This window comes from Poromitra crassiceps (assembly GCF_964638095.1).
Source record: "Poromitra crassiceps genome assembly, chromosome: 3".
Lineage (NCBI taxonomy): Eukaryota > Metazoa > Chordata > Actinopteri > Beryciformes > Melamphaidae > Poromitra > Poromitra crassiceps.
This window is the reverse complement of record NC_139625.1, coordinates 71,070,207-71,083,696: the sequence shown is the minus strand read 5'-3', so window position 1 is coordinate 71,083,696 and position 13,490 is coordinate 71,070,207. Positions and strand designations below refer to the sequence as shown.

Below are 13,490 nucleotides of genomic sequence, written 5' to 3'. Positions count from 1 at the left end.
AGTAGTTATGTAAGCATTAGCAGTTGAATACAGCATGGTTTCAGCGTCTGAAAAATTATTTTGAGATAAACGGCTTTTTGTGAAATTCGATAGAACAGTCACTTTAACCATTCATTTTTGGCATCAGTAAGACGTCAGACATCTAAACAATAGTTTTGAACAGTAATTTCCTCCATAACAGCAGGAAACACCCCTCTCATTCAAACTCCTCCCTCCGTGTGTGTTCTTCTTGGCTGCAGCGAGCGTGTCACAAGCTCGTTGCTGCTGCTGTAACCTCGCGTCACCAGCTCACTGCTTTGCTGCTGCTGTGCCTGTCTGCCTGTCTGCCTGGCGGCCGCTGGGCAAGTCTGGATCGGCTCGCTCGTTTCTTGTGGTTTGTGTTGAGAGCTTTGATGAAGCTTTTGCGATTCTGGTCTTATTTATGCTGCGTGTTTCAAAGTGTGTTCCACCCGTAATCTATTATGCAAATTTGCAATCCTGCACCGCCAGCAATCAGCGCGAAAACAAAAGCGTTTTCCCCCATCCATTTTCATGAGAATGGCTTCCTCACACATGCTTTTTGCTTGCCTTCCTCTAGTCTGGGAGAGCACTGTCGCCACTTAGTGGGTCGGTGGAATGGGTTGTACATGTTCGGTGGCTCCAATAATTATATAAGAGATGTAAAAGGGTTAGATGCACATCCCACGGTCAATTTTTTTTTTTCATTTTTTTGACGTAAAAACACGTCATTGGCAGTCAACCGTTGGATTTAGTTTGACGTAAAAACACGTCATTGGCAGTGAACGTGTTAACATTGTTCTTCTTCTACCGTTTTATTCTTCTTCTACTGAACATGTAGTTATTTTGACGTTGACTAAAGAAATACTGCCGCCCAGTGGCCGCTTTTAGATATGATTCCAAATTAGTGCTTAAATCAAACACATCAATAGCAAATGCTACATAAAACAAATACAACAGAGTGAACTGAACTGGTAATATGGAAATCCCGAAGTGGAGCATTTTTGTTCCTTTATAAACGAACTGAGAGAACTGGACTGAACTATTCACCTTATTCTTTGCCCACACATGGACGCTTCCGCATTACGTCATTTCATAATAGTATTTCCGTTTTGACTTGCCAAAAACCCCGCAGGCAAAATGGCCGCGCACACTCCCCTCCTAAAGTGGCAAAATTACTCCCCCATAAACTAACATATCTTGGCCAATACGTATGTAACATACAAAATAAAACAACCCGTAATATCTTAATTTTATGTAGAATGCAGAGGACATGTAACTGTTTAGTTAAACTTGCATTCCAGGAATATTGTGCTCTAAAGATGACGTTAGTGGAGTCGAGGCTGTTGTGTCCTGAAACCCACATAGGTTGCGTGCGATTCGAGGTGTAACCTATGTGCGTTTTAGCGTAACCTATGTGTGGTTTGGCGTAACCTATGTGCGATTCGAAATAACGCATCCGAGATAGAAACGTTATGAATATAGCCACGTTATAAACAACAAACTAACGCTGGTGATCCGTATGGAAACAGTGTTACTCGAAATGGTTAAAAGTTGTATCAATTTGGTCATTCAGTGGCATTTTACTGCCATATAACATAACTAACTAGCGGCTAATATTAGCCACAGAAGGCAACTAGCGCTGAACTGGAAGAACAAATACGTTTGCGTTGAACACGGAAGAGAGAAAAAGTGGGCGTGGTGAATAAGGTGAATAGGCTAAATAACTTTTATTCTACCCGTTTTGCTCTAATGTAATCTTTGAAAATCGAACTGGTGGTGTGGTTCAGTTTGTGTTTCATTCTACTGCCCTGCAACTAATTATTATTGTGTTGTAAAGAATAGCCATGCTTATCTGTATTCTGAATGCATGTATCCTTTGTGAGGTTTGACTACATTTTAACTGGTTTAACTGCTACATAAATAAATGGCCATATGGTCATTTTATATAAACTATAAATTGAATTTACAGAAAATATGCTATATTGTGATATATATCGGTATCGGGATATGAAATGACCTATATCGGGATATGAGATTTTGGTCATATCGCCCAGCCCTAATACAAGTCAGGTGGCGCTCGTTACCTCCTGCTTTTACATGCAGCAGAATGAAATGCAAACATTTTAGTGAGATGTTTTGCTGCACCAGACTGTAATTCTTTCTCAAAACCAGTGTGGCGGTGTGGCTTTGGATAGTCTGAAAGAAGCGGTGTGGCTTTGGATAGTCTGAAAGAAGCGGTGTGGCTTTGGATAGTCTGAAACAAGCGGTGTGGCTTTGGATAGTCTGAAAGAAGCAGTGTGGCTTTGGATAGTCTGAAAGAAGCGGTGTGGCTTTGGATAGTCTGAAAGAAGCAGTGTGGCTTTGGATAGTCTGACAGAAGCGGTGTGGCTTTGGATAGTCTGAAAGAAGCGGTGTGGCTTTGGATAGTCTGAAAGAAGCAGTGTGGCTTTGGATAGTCTGAAAGAAGCGGTGTGGCTTTGGATAGTCTGAAACAAGCGGTGTGGCTTTGGATAGTCTGAAAGAAGCGGTGTGGCTTTGGATAGTCTGAAAGAAGCGGTGTGGCTTTGGATAGTCTGAAAGAAGCAGTGTGGCTTTGGATAGTCTGACAGAAGCGGTGTGGCTTTGGATAGTCTGAAAGAAGCGGTGTGGCTTTGGATAGTCTGAAAGAAGCAGTGTGGCTTTGGATAGTCTGAAAGAAGCGGTGTGGCTTTGGATAGTCTGAAAGAAGCGGTGTGGCTTTGGATAGTCTGAAAGAAGCAGTGTGGCTTTGGATAGTCTGAAAGAAGCGGTGTGGCTTTGGATAACCTGAAAGAAGCGGTGTGGCTTTGGATAGTCTGAAAGAAGCGGTGTGGCTTTGGATAACCTGAAAGAAGCGGTGTGGCTTTGGATAGTCTGAAAGAAGCAGTGTGGCTTTGGATAACCTGAAAGAAGTGGTGTGGCTTTGGATAGTCTGAAAGAAGCGGTGTGGCTTTGGATAGTCTGAAAGAAGCAGTGTGGCTTTGGATAGTCTGAAAGAAGCGGTGTGGCTTTGGATAGTCTGAAAGAAGCGGCGTGGCTTTGGATAGTCTGAAAGAAGCAGTGTAGCTTTGGATAGTCTGAAAGAAGCAGTGTGGCTTTGGATAGTCTGAAAGAAGCGGTGTGGCTTTGGATAGTCTGAAAGAAGCGGTGTGGCTTTGGATAGTCTGAAAGAAGCGGTGTGGCTTTGGATAGTCTGAAAGAAGCGGTGTGGCTTTGGATAACCTGAAAGAAGCGGTGTGGCTTTGGATAGTCTGAAAGAAGCAGTGTGGCTTTGGATAACCTGAAAGAAGCGGTGTGGCTTTGGATAGTCTGAAAGAAGCAGTGTGGCTTTGGATAGTCTGAAAGAAGCAGTGTGGCTTTGGATAGTCTGAAAGAAGCGGTGTGGCTTTGGGTAGTCTGAAAGAAGTGGTGTGGCTTTGGATAGTCTGAAAGAAGCGGTGTGGCTTTGGATAGTCTGAAAGAAGCAGTGTGGCTTTGGATAGTCTGAAAGAAGTGGTGTGGCTTTGGATAGTCTGAAAGAAACGGTGTGGCTTTGGATAGTCTGAAAGAAGCAGTGTGGCTTTGGATAGTCTGAAAGAAGCGGTGCGGCTTTGGATAGTCTGAAAGAAGCGGTGTGGCTTTGGATAGTCTGAAAGAAGCGGTGTGGCTTTGGATAGTCTGAAAGAAGCGGTGTGGCTTTGGATAGTCTGAAAGAAGCGGTGTGGCTTTGGATAACCTGAAAGAAGCGGTGTGGCTTTGGATAGTCTGAAAGAAGCGGTGTGGCTTTGGATAACCTGAAAGAAGCGGTGTGGCTTTGGATAGTCTGAAAGAAGCGGTGTGGCTTTGGATAACCTGAAAGAAGCGGTGTGGCTTTGGATAGTCTGAAAGAAGCAGTGTGGCTTTGGATAACCTGAAAGAAGCGGTGTGGCTTTGGATAGTCTGAAAGAAGCAGTGTGGCTTTGGATAGTCTGAAAGAAGCGGTGTGGCTTTGGATAGTCTGAAAGAAGCGGTGTGGCTTTGGATAGTCTGAAAGAAGTGGTGTGGCTTTGGATAGTCTGAAAGAAGCGGTGTGGCTTTGGATAGTCTGAAAGAAGCAGTGTGGCTTTGGATAGTCTGAAAGAAGCAGTGTGGCTTTGGATAGTCTGAAAGAAGCGGTGTGGCTTTGGATAGTCTGAAAGAAGCAGTGTGGCTTTGGATAGTCTGAAAGAAGTGGTGCGGCTTTGGATAGTCTGAAAGAAGCAGTGTGGCTTTGGGTAGTCTGAAAGAAGTGGTGTGGCTTTGGATAGTCTGAAAGAAGCGGTGTGGCTTTGGATAGTCTGAAAGAAGCGGTGTGGCTTTGGATAGTCTGAAAGAAGCAGTGTGGCTTTGGATAGTCTGAAAGAAGTGGTGTGGCTTTGGATAGTCTGAAAGAAACGGTGTGGCTTTGGATAGTCTGAAAGAAACGGTGTGGCTTTGGATAGTCTGAAAGAAGCAGTGTGGCTTTGGATAGTCTGAAAGAAACGGTGTGGCTTTGGATAGTCTGAAAGAAGCAGTGTGGCTGAAAGAAACGGTGTGGTTTGGATAACCTGAAAGAAGCGGTGTGGCTTTGGATAGTCTGAAATCCTTTGAGATTTTCATTATTTTTGCCTCACCTCTGTTTTGGCGCTTATAAAGGCACTGCTCAGCAATCCTGAAAGTGCAGCAGAGCCTTTTTATGTATCAATCTGTGTCTGTCCTCAGCCCCTCCCTTTGAGCGAGCTCCCTTCACGCTGCCTCTCGCTCTCCTTTGATAATGAGACGTCAGCTCAGGTTTAGCTGAGACAGTTAATTTTTTTATGCTCCCTAAACTCAGATGATAATGCTTTCGCTTAAGCTGGGAGATTTGCCACCATGTGTTCCTGGGGGTGCGGGGGGGGGGGGGGAGATTGCTGAATCAGAAGAATATGTTTCCCCTGCAGTTTTGCCTTTTTATAGGAAGCTCTTCTCCCTCAGTTTGGTGGCTGGGAGATGGGAGGCAGGACAGGAAGGGGCAAATGAAAGTTATGTCTGTTATTTCTGCAAAGTGCTACTGAAGCATTTGAGTGTTTAGAGTTATTTTATTTGGGCATATTAAAGTTAGAAAACATGAAGAACGTAGTAGGCAGATTTGTTTAACTTTGAATAAAGATGTATATTGTCTGCACAGAATCTAGTGATTCTGTTTTATTTCCCCCACACCCATTAAAACAGTTGAATCAAAATAGTGCTTCCTGGGCAGCAGGGTGGCCTGGTGATAAGCAGACTGTCCTGTCACTGGAAGGTCACAGGTTTGATCTGTACAACGAACGGACCAGCAGCCAATATGTCTTGTCTATCCTTGTGTGTCTTTGTGCAAGAAACTGGAACACCTGCTGCTGGAGAGATGCACAAACAAATCCCTCAATTGTCCTGAAATTCTAAAATAATAAGAATATAAGGAAACATTCACCCTATTGCTTGGGTGAAAAATGCTTTCAGTTAGCCTGGTTCCAGACTCCTGAATCTCGTCCCGCACAGTTTTCAGATTTTGTTGAGCAATTCAGAGAGTCTGGTGTTTCCCTCGTCTACTGCCACCCACCCCCCACCCCCCAGAGAACAGTGCTCAAAAAGGAGGCTGAATAATAGAGTGGGAACGAAATTGCCATTCAGTCTGTATATCAGTGTCAGGTTCAGTAAGTATGCACAGACACAGCTTTTGCTCCATTTAGTTGGTTTTATCCACCTTATTTTTGAATGCCTCGCTGTAAAATAATTATGGGTGCCAGGTCCAGTCTAGAACGTGACTGATTGTTGCAGCTGGCGCATTTCCTCGTTAAAACTCCGACACTGGGGAAAAAAAGTTGCTTGTCACAATAAATGGCACTCGTTTGTTGACTTATTTAAGGGAATGTAATCACATCCACTATTTCTGTTGCTCTTTGAACAACTCGGGATATTCATTAGCGATATTTTTGCCAAGCTGGATGCGCTACGGGCTACAGTATGTTGTGTCTCTGTCAGTAACGTAACGGGGGAGGGGGCTGGGAGGATTACACCGGAAGAAGCACCCATATAAGGCATCATGGCAGCTAGAAATATAGTGGATAGGAGGGTAGTGCTTCTTCACATCTCCCCAAAAACAGCCACGGACTGCAGCAACTTTGGCTTTTGAAGCCATCCTCCCCATCAATAACACTGATCCATACCTCACCCACCCAGACCTTGGGCGATGGCAATCGTTTCCCAGCTAATGATGTTCACAGGCCAACTGTCAGGTCTGTACTGCTGCTGCTGCTACGGAGGAGGAGTGGGAGGGTGAGGGTGAGGGATTAGGTGGCACAGCACATGTAGCTTTATATCATCCTCTGCATCACATAGACAGGAGCTGTCAATTTGCGACAGAGTCAACACTCAGGATGGGTTTAGATCTCAGACTCATACCTGCCAACACTCAATATGGGTTTAGATCTCAGAGTCATACCTGCCAACACTCAAGATGGGTTTAGAACTCAGAGTCATACCTGCCTACACTCAAGATGGGTTTAGATCTCAGACTCATACCTGCCTACACTCAGGATGGGTTTAGATCTCAGACTCATACCTGCCTACACTCAGGATGGGTTTAGATCTCAGACTCATACCTGCCAACACTCAAGATGGGTTTAGATCTCAGACTCATACCTGCCTACACTCAGGATGGGTTTAGATCTCAGACTCATACCTGCCTACACTCAGGATGGGTTTAGATCTCAGACTCATACCTGCCAACACTCAAGATGGGTTTAGATCTCAGACTCATACCTGCCAACACTCAAGATGGGTTTAGATCTCAGAGTCATACCTGCCTACACTCAAGATGGGTTTAGATCTCAGACTCATACCTGCCTACACTCAGGATGGGTTTAGATCTCAGACTCATACCTGCCTACACTCAGGATGGGTTTAGATCTCAGACTCATACCTGCCTACACTCAGGATGGGTTTAGATCTCAGACTCATACCTGCCAACACTCAAGATGGGTTTAGATCTCAGACTCATACCTGCCTACACTCAGGATGGGTTTAGATCTCAGACTCATACCTGCCTACACCCAGGATGGGTTTAGATCTCACTCAGACTCACACCTGCCTACACTCAGGATGGGTTTAGATCTCAGACTCATACCTGCCTACACCCAGGATGGGTTTAGATCTCACTCAGACTCACACCTGCCTACACTCAAGATGGGTTTAGATATCAGACTCATACCTGCCTACACTCAAGATGGGTTTAGATCTCAGACTCATACCTGCCTACACTCAAGATGAGTTTAGATCTCAGAGTCATACCTGCCTACACTCAAGATGGGTTTAGATCTCAGACTCATACCTGCCTACACTCAAGATGGGTTTAGATCTCAGACTCATACCTGCCTACACTCAGGATGGGTTTAGATCTCAGACTCATACCTGCCTAGACTCAAGATGAGTTTAGATCTCAGACTCATACCTGCCTACACTCAAGATGGGTTTAGATCTCAGACTCATACCTGCCAACACTCCTGATTCTTTCGGGAGTCTCCCTGTTCTTAACCCTTTCTCCTGCTGTGGTCCCAATTGTGAGGTCAGAGTGAGGTTTCTGGTGTCATATGAAACTAGATGACCTAAGGCACTCACTTCTACGTGGTACCAACCATGATATGCTAGCTTGTCGGGAAGGAGGCTAAATAACGCTAATAATTTAGACTACATTTTGGCTAGGGAAAAAACATTTTTAAAGGGGTCCCTTGACCTCTCCCCTCAAGATATCTATGGGTAACGAGTTTCCCCTTCATAGATAACATAGCATTTTTCGATAGGGTAGTGCAAGCATTTTAGGTAGGGGGTTGCTTTTCCCAATACCCCAGAAAATCTCAGGTATCAGGTATGCAGATCTCACACAGCCTTATGTATTGCACCACGGTGAAGGGAGAATCCCTCGAGAACAGACAGATACTCGTTGAATCTTATTGCCAACCTCTTGTCACTCAATGCTGTTTTTCTCCCTCAATTTTCCCCTCTGCTTCCACTCTTCAAGTCCGTCCCTTTCCCCCACGGTTTAATGAGGTGATTTCTCAATAAGCAGGAGTCAGCAGCTCATTCTCTCTATCTCTGTCAATTACTCTCTTCTTATTCCCCCTCTATCGGACTGTCTTCTCCCCATCCTTCTCTCTGTCTGTTCTCCACCCCCTCTGCATGTCTTTAATTTGTTTAATGTTTACCTCCAGTTCCTGTCCATCTTCTATCCCACCCCCTTGAACTCAGATACTTTCTCCTCCTATCTGTATTCTCTCTTTTCTTTGCCCCTCTCTGTCTCTGCCTCTCTCCCCCATCTCACTCTCTAAATCAGTCAGTCAGACTCAATCACTCAGCTGTAACTCTTGCTGCAGTTCTCTAGGCTTAGCCACACGGTGGCTAATGATCCTGCTCCTGCATCTCTTGAACCCTCACTACACTACACTCTTTAATAGCTTGAAGCTCTCTCAGCTCACAGGAAAAGCTTACACCGCTCTCATATCCACATTAATGCAAACAGCTCCACTTTTTTAAATGTCTTTTGGCTGCTGGCAGAGAAAGGATCATATATATATATATTATATATATATAAGGAGCCCCCACTCTTCTGTTTGAGAGTCCTTGCCACCTCTAGCTTCGATGCAACACATCAAGCATGACTGGTTGACTGGTGCTCTGCCACTGTGTTTGTTTACTGTATTCAGCGCAGCCTTTATTTAATCAAGCAGGTCTATAGTCCACACAATTGCCACAGGTCAAAAGCCTTCATGAGACACACGATCCTGTGTAGTTCAAAAGGCAGGTGAGAGCATAGCACTAATACTGCCAAGGTTTACGGGTTTGATTCCCACAGGGGCCGCCCATACGAAAAATATATGCTTTTAGTCTTTGTTCTTACCTGTATTGTATAATCTTTTATGTCTCTGTACTATTTCTCTGTGCACTCTGTTTTATTCCAAAAGCCGAGCCAGGAAGAGGGGTACAAATTAGCCTTGCCTTGAAACCTGCATGTGTGGAATCTATTTTGTATTTTATAAGAATCGATGTTTAATGCGTTTGTCCCTGTTACATAAACAAGTAAATACAATTTGATGGTCCTGCAGTTGCTCTTTTGGAATAAGTGCATTTACGCTAGGTGTTTACTCTCCTATTCAGAGTGACTTACTACAGAGTGCAACAGTAGAATTAGCTTGAATTCCTATAGCATCTACATTACAAGCAACCAGTCATACTGTAAGCAGGGCAAGGGTCAAAGGTCACAGCACCTTGACACAAGATGTAACAAAAATTCCTGTGTCCCTAGAATGATCATGTATTAGTTTGAGTTGATCAAGGATCTTCATTAGCCAATACATGCTCGTCTTCCTGGGGTCCACCTAAAAAATTAATAAATTACGCACAACAACAAAAAAGCAGTTCAAATGGGGGAATGAAATAAAACACACCTATTACAGCTAAAATACATTAAAACTGAACGATAAAACAAGGGTTAAAACAAAAAGAATGACGACGGCCTAAAGTGGCAGAAGGAATTTAGAATAATAAATTAAGGGGGGGGGGGCAGCTTCTGGCTGGTGGTAATGTGCCACCTGGAATAAGAGCCATGCACCAAATGGCATGTGTGTGCTAGACAGGAGCCGGGGCCTAAGATGTGTTTTGTTTGAAGTAGCAAGTGTTGTTTTAACCCCCCACCCCCCTCTGTCCCCCCCCAGGTGCTGGGGAAGGACCACCCGGATGTGGCCAAGCAGCTGAACAACCTGGCCCTGCTGTGTCAGAACCAGGGCAAGTACGAGGAGGTGGAGTACTACTACATGAGAGCGCTGGAGATCTACCAGACCAAACTGGGCCCCGACGACCCCAACGTGGCCAAGACCAAAAACAACCTGGTGAGAGGCTGCGGGCGGGCCGGGGACTTTTCTAGCTGTTGTGACCACAATTATTACTTTTTAGGGGTTCAAGCCCGAAGGCGCTGGAAACCTTATTGTTTTTGCTATGTTTATTATTATTATTATTATTATTATTATTATTATTTTTATTTTTATTTTTATTTTTATTTTTATTTTTATTTTCTTATTCTTTTCCTTCTTCCGTAAAACTGTATACATTTCAGAAACCCTAAGGCCTACAGTAACCAAACTTTGCACATACTGTAGGTTGGAAATGTCACCCACTACTCAGAAACAAAACATTACACCAATCTATCAATCTTTGGGGATATAACAGTCTGAAGAAGGGCAGGGTGCTGCCCGAAACTTTACCCACGGTGTTGCAATAAAAAACCTAATTGGAGCCCTTTGCAGTGTGCAAACTTTTTACCATTCTATTTGCATTCATCACTGTAAGTTCTGCACCTGCCCTACTAGGCTGGGATGTGCGTGTCTCTCTTCTACCTTTGGATATAACAGCCTATTCCACGTTTTGACGATGTTCGTGTAATATAGAGACTTGGGTCGAGGACATACATTTGGGCAAAGCAAGGCTGGGGACCTGATTCAGCCTGGAGCGGCTCCATTCGCTGGACTACCCTGCCTTGGAAAATCACAGAGGGAGAGAATTTGGAGAATGTACACTCTCGTACAGCAAGACTGGAGACTGAGAGTGTTCTCTGTTCTCTAGATGCCCTAGATTTTGTTTTTTCATTATCATACTTTTTAAGCTGTGCAGCCGCTTCTATGCGTGATTTTGCTTGTATGCACCTGGAGGTCAGTAGTTGACCTGGACTAGGTTCCGACACCTAGCCTTGTTTTCTTAAGCATTTGTCCAAGGCTTGAACCCCTGCTATTGCCGCTTGCGGCTATATATATATATATATTTTTTAAGCCCAAATTATATTACTACACTTTTGACAGACATTTTAGTTTCGATTTTTTTAGACTAGTTTAGACCTTTAGTAGACATTGCACATGAAACGTTTCATTATTGCTGATATGCCAGTGTTCTACAGCTGTTAATTATGGAAAATAAACTTGCAATATACAATTACACTTGATAAATGTGTAGCCCTAGTTTCGTGTGGTCGACCCTCTTGAGGGTTGAACATGCCAAACCCTTGAAACGAAACCGAAGGAAACCCTGGCTTTGCTTGGGAAGGATTATTTCCAGTGTCGACTCTTAACATTTGTTTCTCTGGGCTCCGCTAGGCATCCTGCTACCTGAAGCAGGGCAAGTTCAAGCAGGCTGAGACTCTGTATAAAGAAATCCTCACCCGCGCTCACGAGAGGGAGTTCGGCTCGGTCGACGGTAAGATGAGGCAAATGTGACTGAATGAATATATATACACACACACACACACACACACACACACACACACACACACACTCTACACTCTTGAGCTCGAAAACAAGGGAGAATTTCTTTTGCCGGCGAAAAAAATGTGGGCATTTTTTTTTTCTTTTGCAGTTTGAAGACAGATTTAGAGGAATATCTTATTTTAATTTAGCATTAGGATTAGACTGTGATGTCATTATTCAGTTTTAACCATCAATAATTGTTCCTTTTCTCATTAGAGTAAATACTGTATATTTATTTCGAGATTTTTCAATTATTTGTGCTGTTATGGTTATTATTAGCTCACTAGTCACTCACTTCTACACTAGCTTAGATTGTGTTACTTATGGATGGAATTATAGTGAAAATAGATTATCCCCCCTTTTTGCTGGGGACCCCACTTTGATTGATTGATTTTTTTGATTGATTGATTTTTATTAAATGTGTCATGCACTTGACAGTGCCCAGCCCTCATGGGCTTACAAGACACACATATGATATATTATGCAGTACAACATACGCCAACGCCGCAGTAATAAAACTAAATCACAGCATAACATCAGCTTTCAAGAATGGGGACCAGGGGGGACTGGCTGCAGCACAAAAAGAGCTAAACCAGCTCCTGAAGGTGGCCAGAAGGAAACACAGAGCTTCACTGGAGGAGAGTGTTAGCTCAATGGACAATAAAAGGTTATGGGACTGTATGAAAGAAATGACAAATATGAACTTAAACAGAAAGCGGATTGTCACTGAAAATGATCTTGAGTGTGCAAACAAACTAAATGATTTCTTCCTGAGATTTGACACTGATTCTTCTCAGAAGGAAACAGAGGGGTGCGACATTGATTTTTTTCCCATTTGTAATTCCTCTGATCGTCTTGTTATAGCAGCTGAACAGGTTCAGTCTATATTTAGTAAAGTATGTACTAAGAAATCTGCGGGGCCGGATGGCTTGCCCGCCACTCTACTAAAGAAATGCTCCTCAGAACTCACGACAGCTTGGTGCCCTGTATTTCAAAAGTCACTGGACAGCCACACAGTCCCTGCTCTATGGAAAAAGTCCATAATTACTCCAGTCCCAAAAGTATCATGTCCATCTACAAATAAAGATTTCAGACCAATCGCCGTAACTAGCGGGGTCATGAAATGCTTTGAGAGAGTTATAATAAACATGCTTAAGACGGAGGTGGCAGCTTCTCAGGACCCCCTTCAATTTGCTTACAGGGAGGGGCGAAGCACTGAGGACGCAGTAGTCTGTGTAACTCACTTAATAAGTAAGCATCTGGAGGACCCAAAAGCCTATGCACGTGTTTTATTTGCTGATTTTAGTTCTGCTTTTGACACCATCAAACCTCACCTGCTTGTCAACAAGTTAAAAGAAATGAGTGTAAATCCTTTTATTACAAACTGGTTTTACTCTCTCTTAACAAACAGATCACAACAGGTGAAAGTCAATGGTTCCCTCTCTGCAGTTAAATACTGTAGCACCGGGGTACTACAAGGAGGCGTGAGCTCCCCAGTTCTTTTTACAGTCTACACAAATGGCTGTACAAGTAGTCACCCGAACAACCACGTTATAAAATTTTCGGATGACACAATTATTTTAAGTTTGCTAAAGAGAGAAGACTGCCCTTCGCAATATCACAATGAGATCGCCACTTTCCAGGCCTGGTGTGAGAGTAACCACCTTATCCTAAATACTAAAAAGACGAAAGAAATGATCTTTGACCCAAAGGAGCTGAGAGACCATGACCCAGTGGTCATTGAGGACAGCGCTATTGAGCGGGTAAATTCTTACAGGTATCTGGGCATCCATATTGAAAACTCTCTCAAATGGAATGTCCATATCGACTACCTGTGTGGTAAACTGGGCCAGAGGCTTCACTTTCTTAGAAGGCTCAGACTGTACGGTGTTAGCACCAAGATCATGGAGACCTTTTATAATGCCGTGCTGGAAAGCCTCATTAGGTACGGTATGGCAGCATGGTATGGAACACTTCCCGTGCAGCTCAAAACGAGACTTGCAAAAATTGTAAATACAGCAATGAAAGTGATTGGGAAGAGAGACTTTGCACCTCTCCAAACAATCTACGAAAAAAAGGTCATCAGCCTAGCACTCAAAATCCTAGATGACCCATCTCACCTTTTATTTTGTGATTATGACCTGCTGCCCTCGGGCAGACGATACAGAGCGTATAGATGTAAGAGTAACCGCT

At 43.7% G+C, this 13,490-nt stretch overlaps 1 protein-coding gene across 4 annotated transcripts in view; it reads left to right on the top strand.

Moving 5' to 3' along the window:
* Positions 1–13,490, top strand: part of klc1a (kinesin light chain 1a) — a 92,076-nt gene that overhangs the window by 46,838 nt on the left and 31,748 nt on the right. For all 4 annotated transcript variants that reach the window (XM_083634161.1, XM_083634160.1, XM_083634159.1 and 1 more), the window contains exons 8-9: positions 9,720–9,893; positions 11,148–11,247. In XM_083634161.1, the coding sequence (XP_083490287.1) occupies positions 9,720–9,893; positions 11,148–11,247 (274 nt within the window). The remainder of the gene's footprint in view (positions 1–9,719; positions 9,894–11,147; positions 11,248–13,490) is intronic.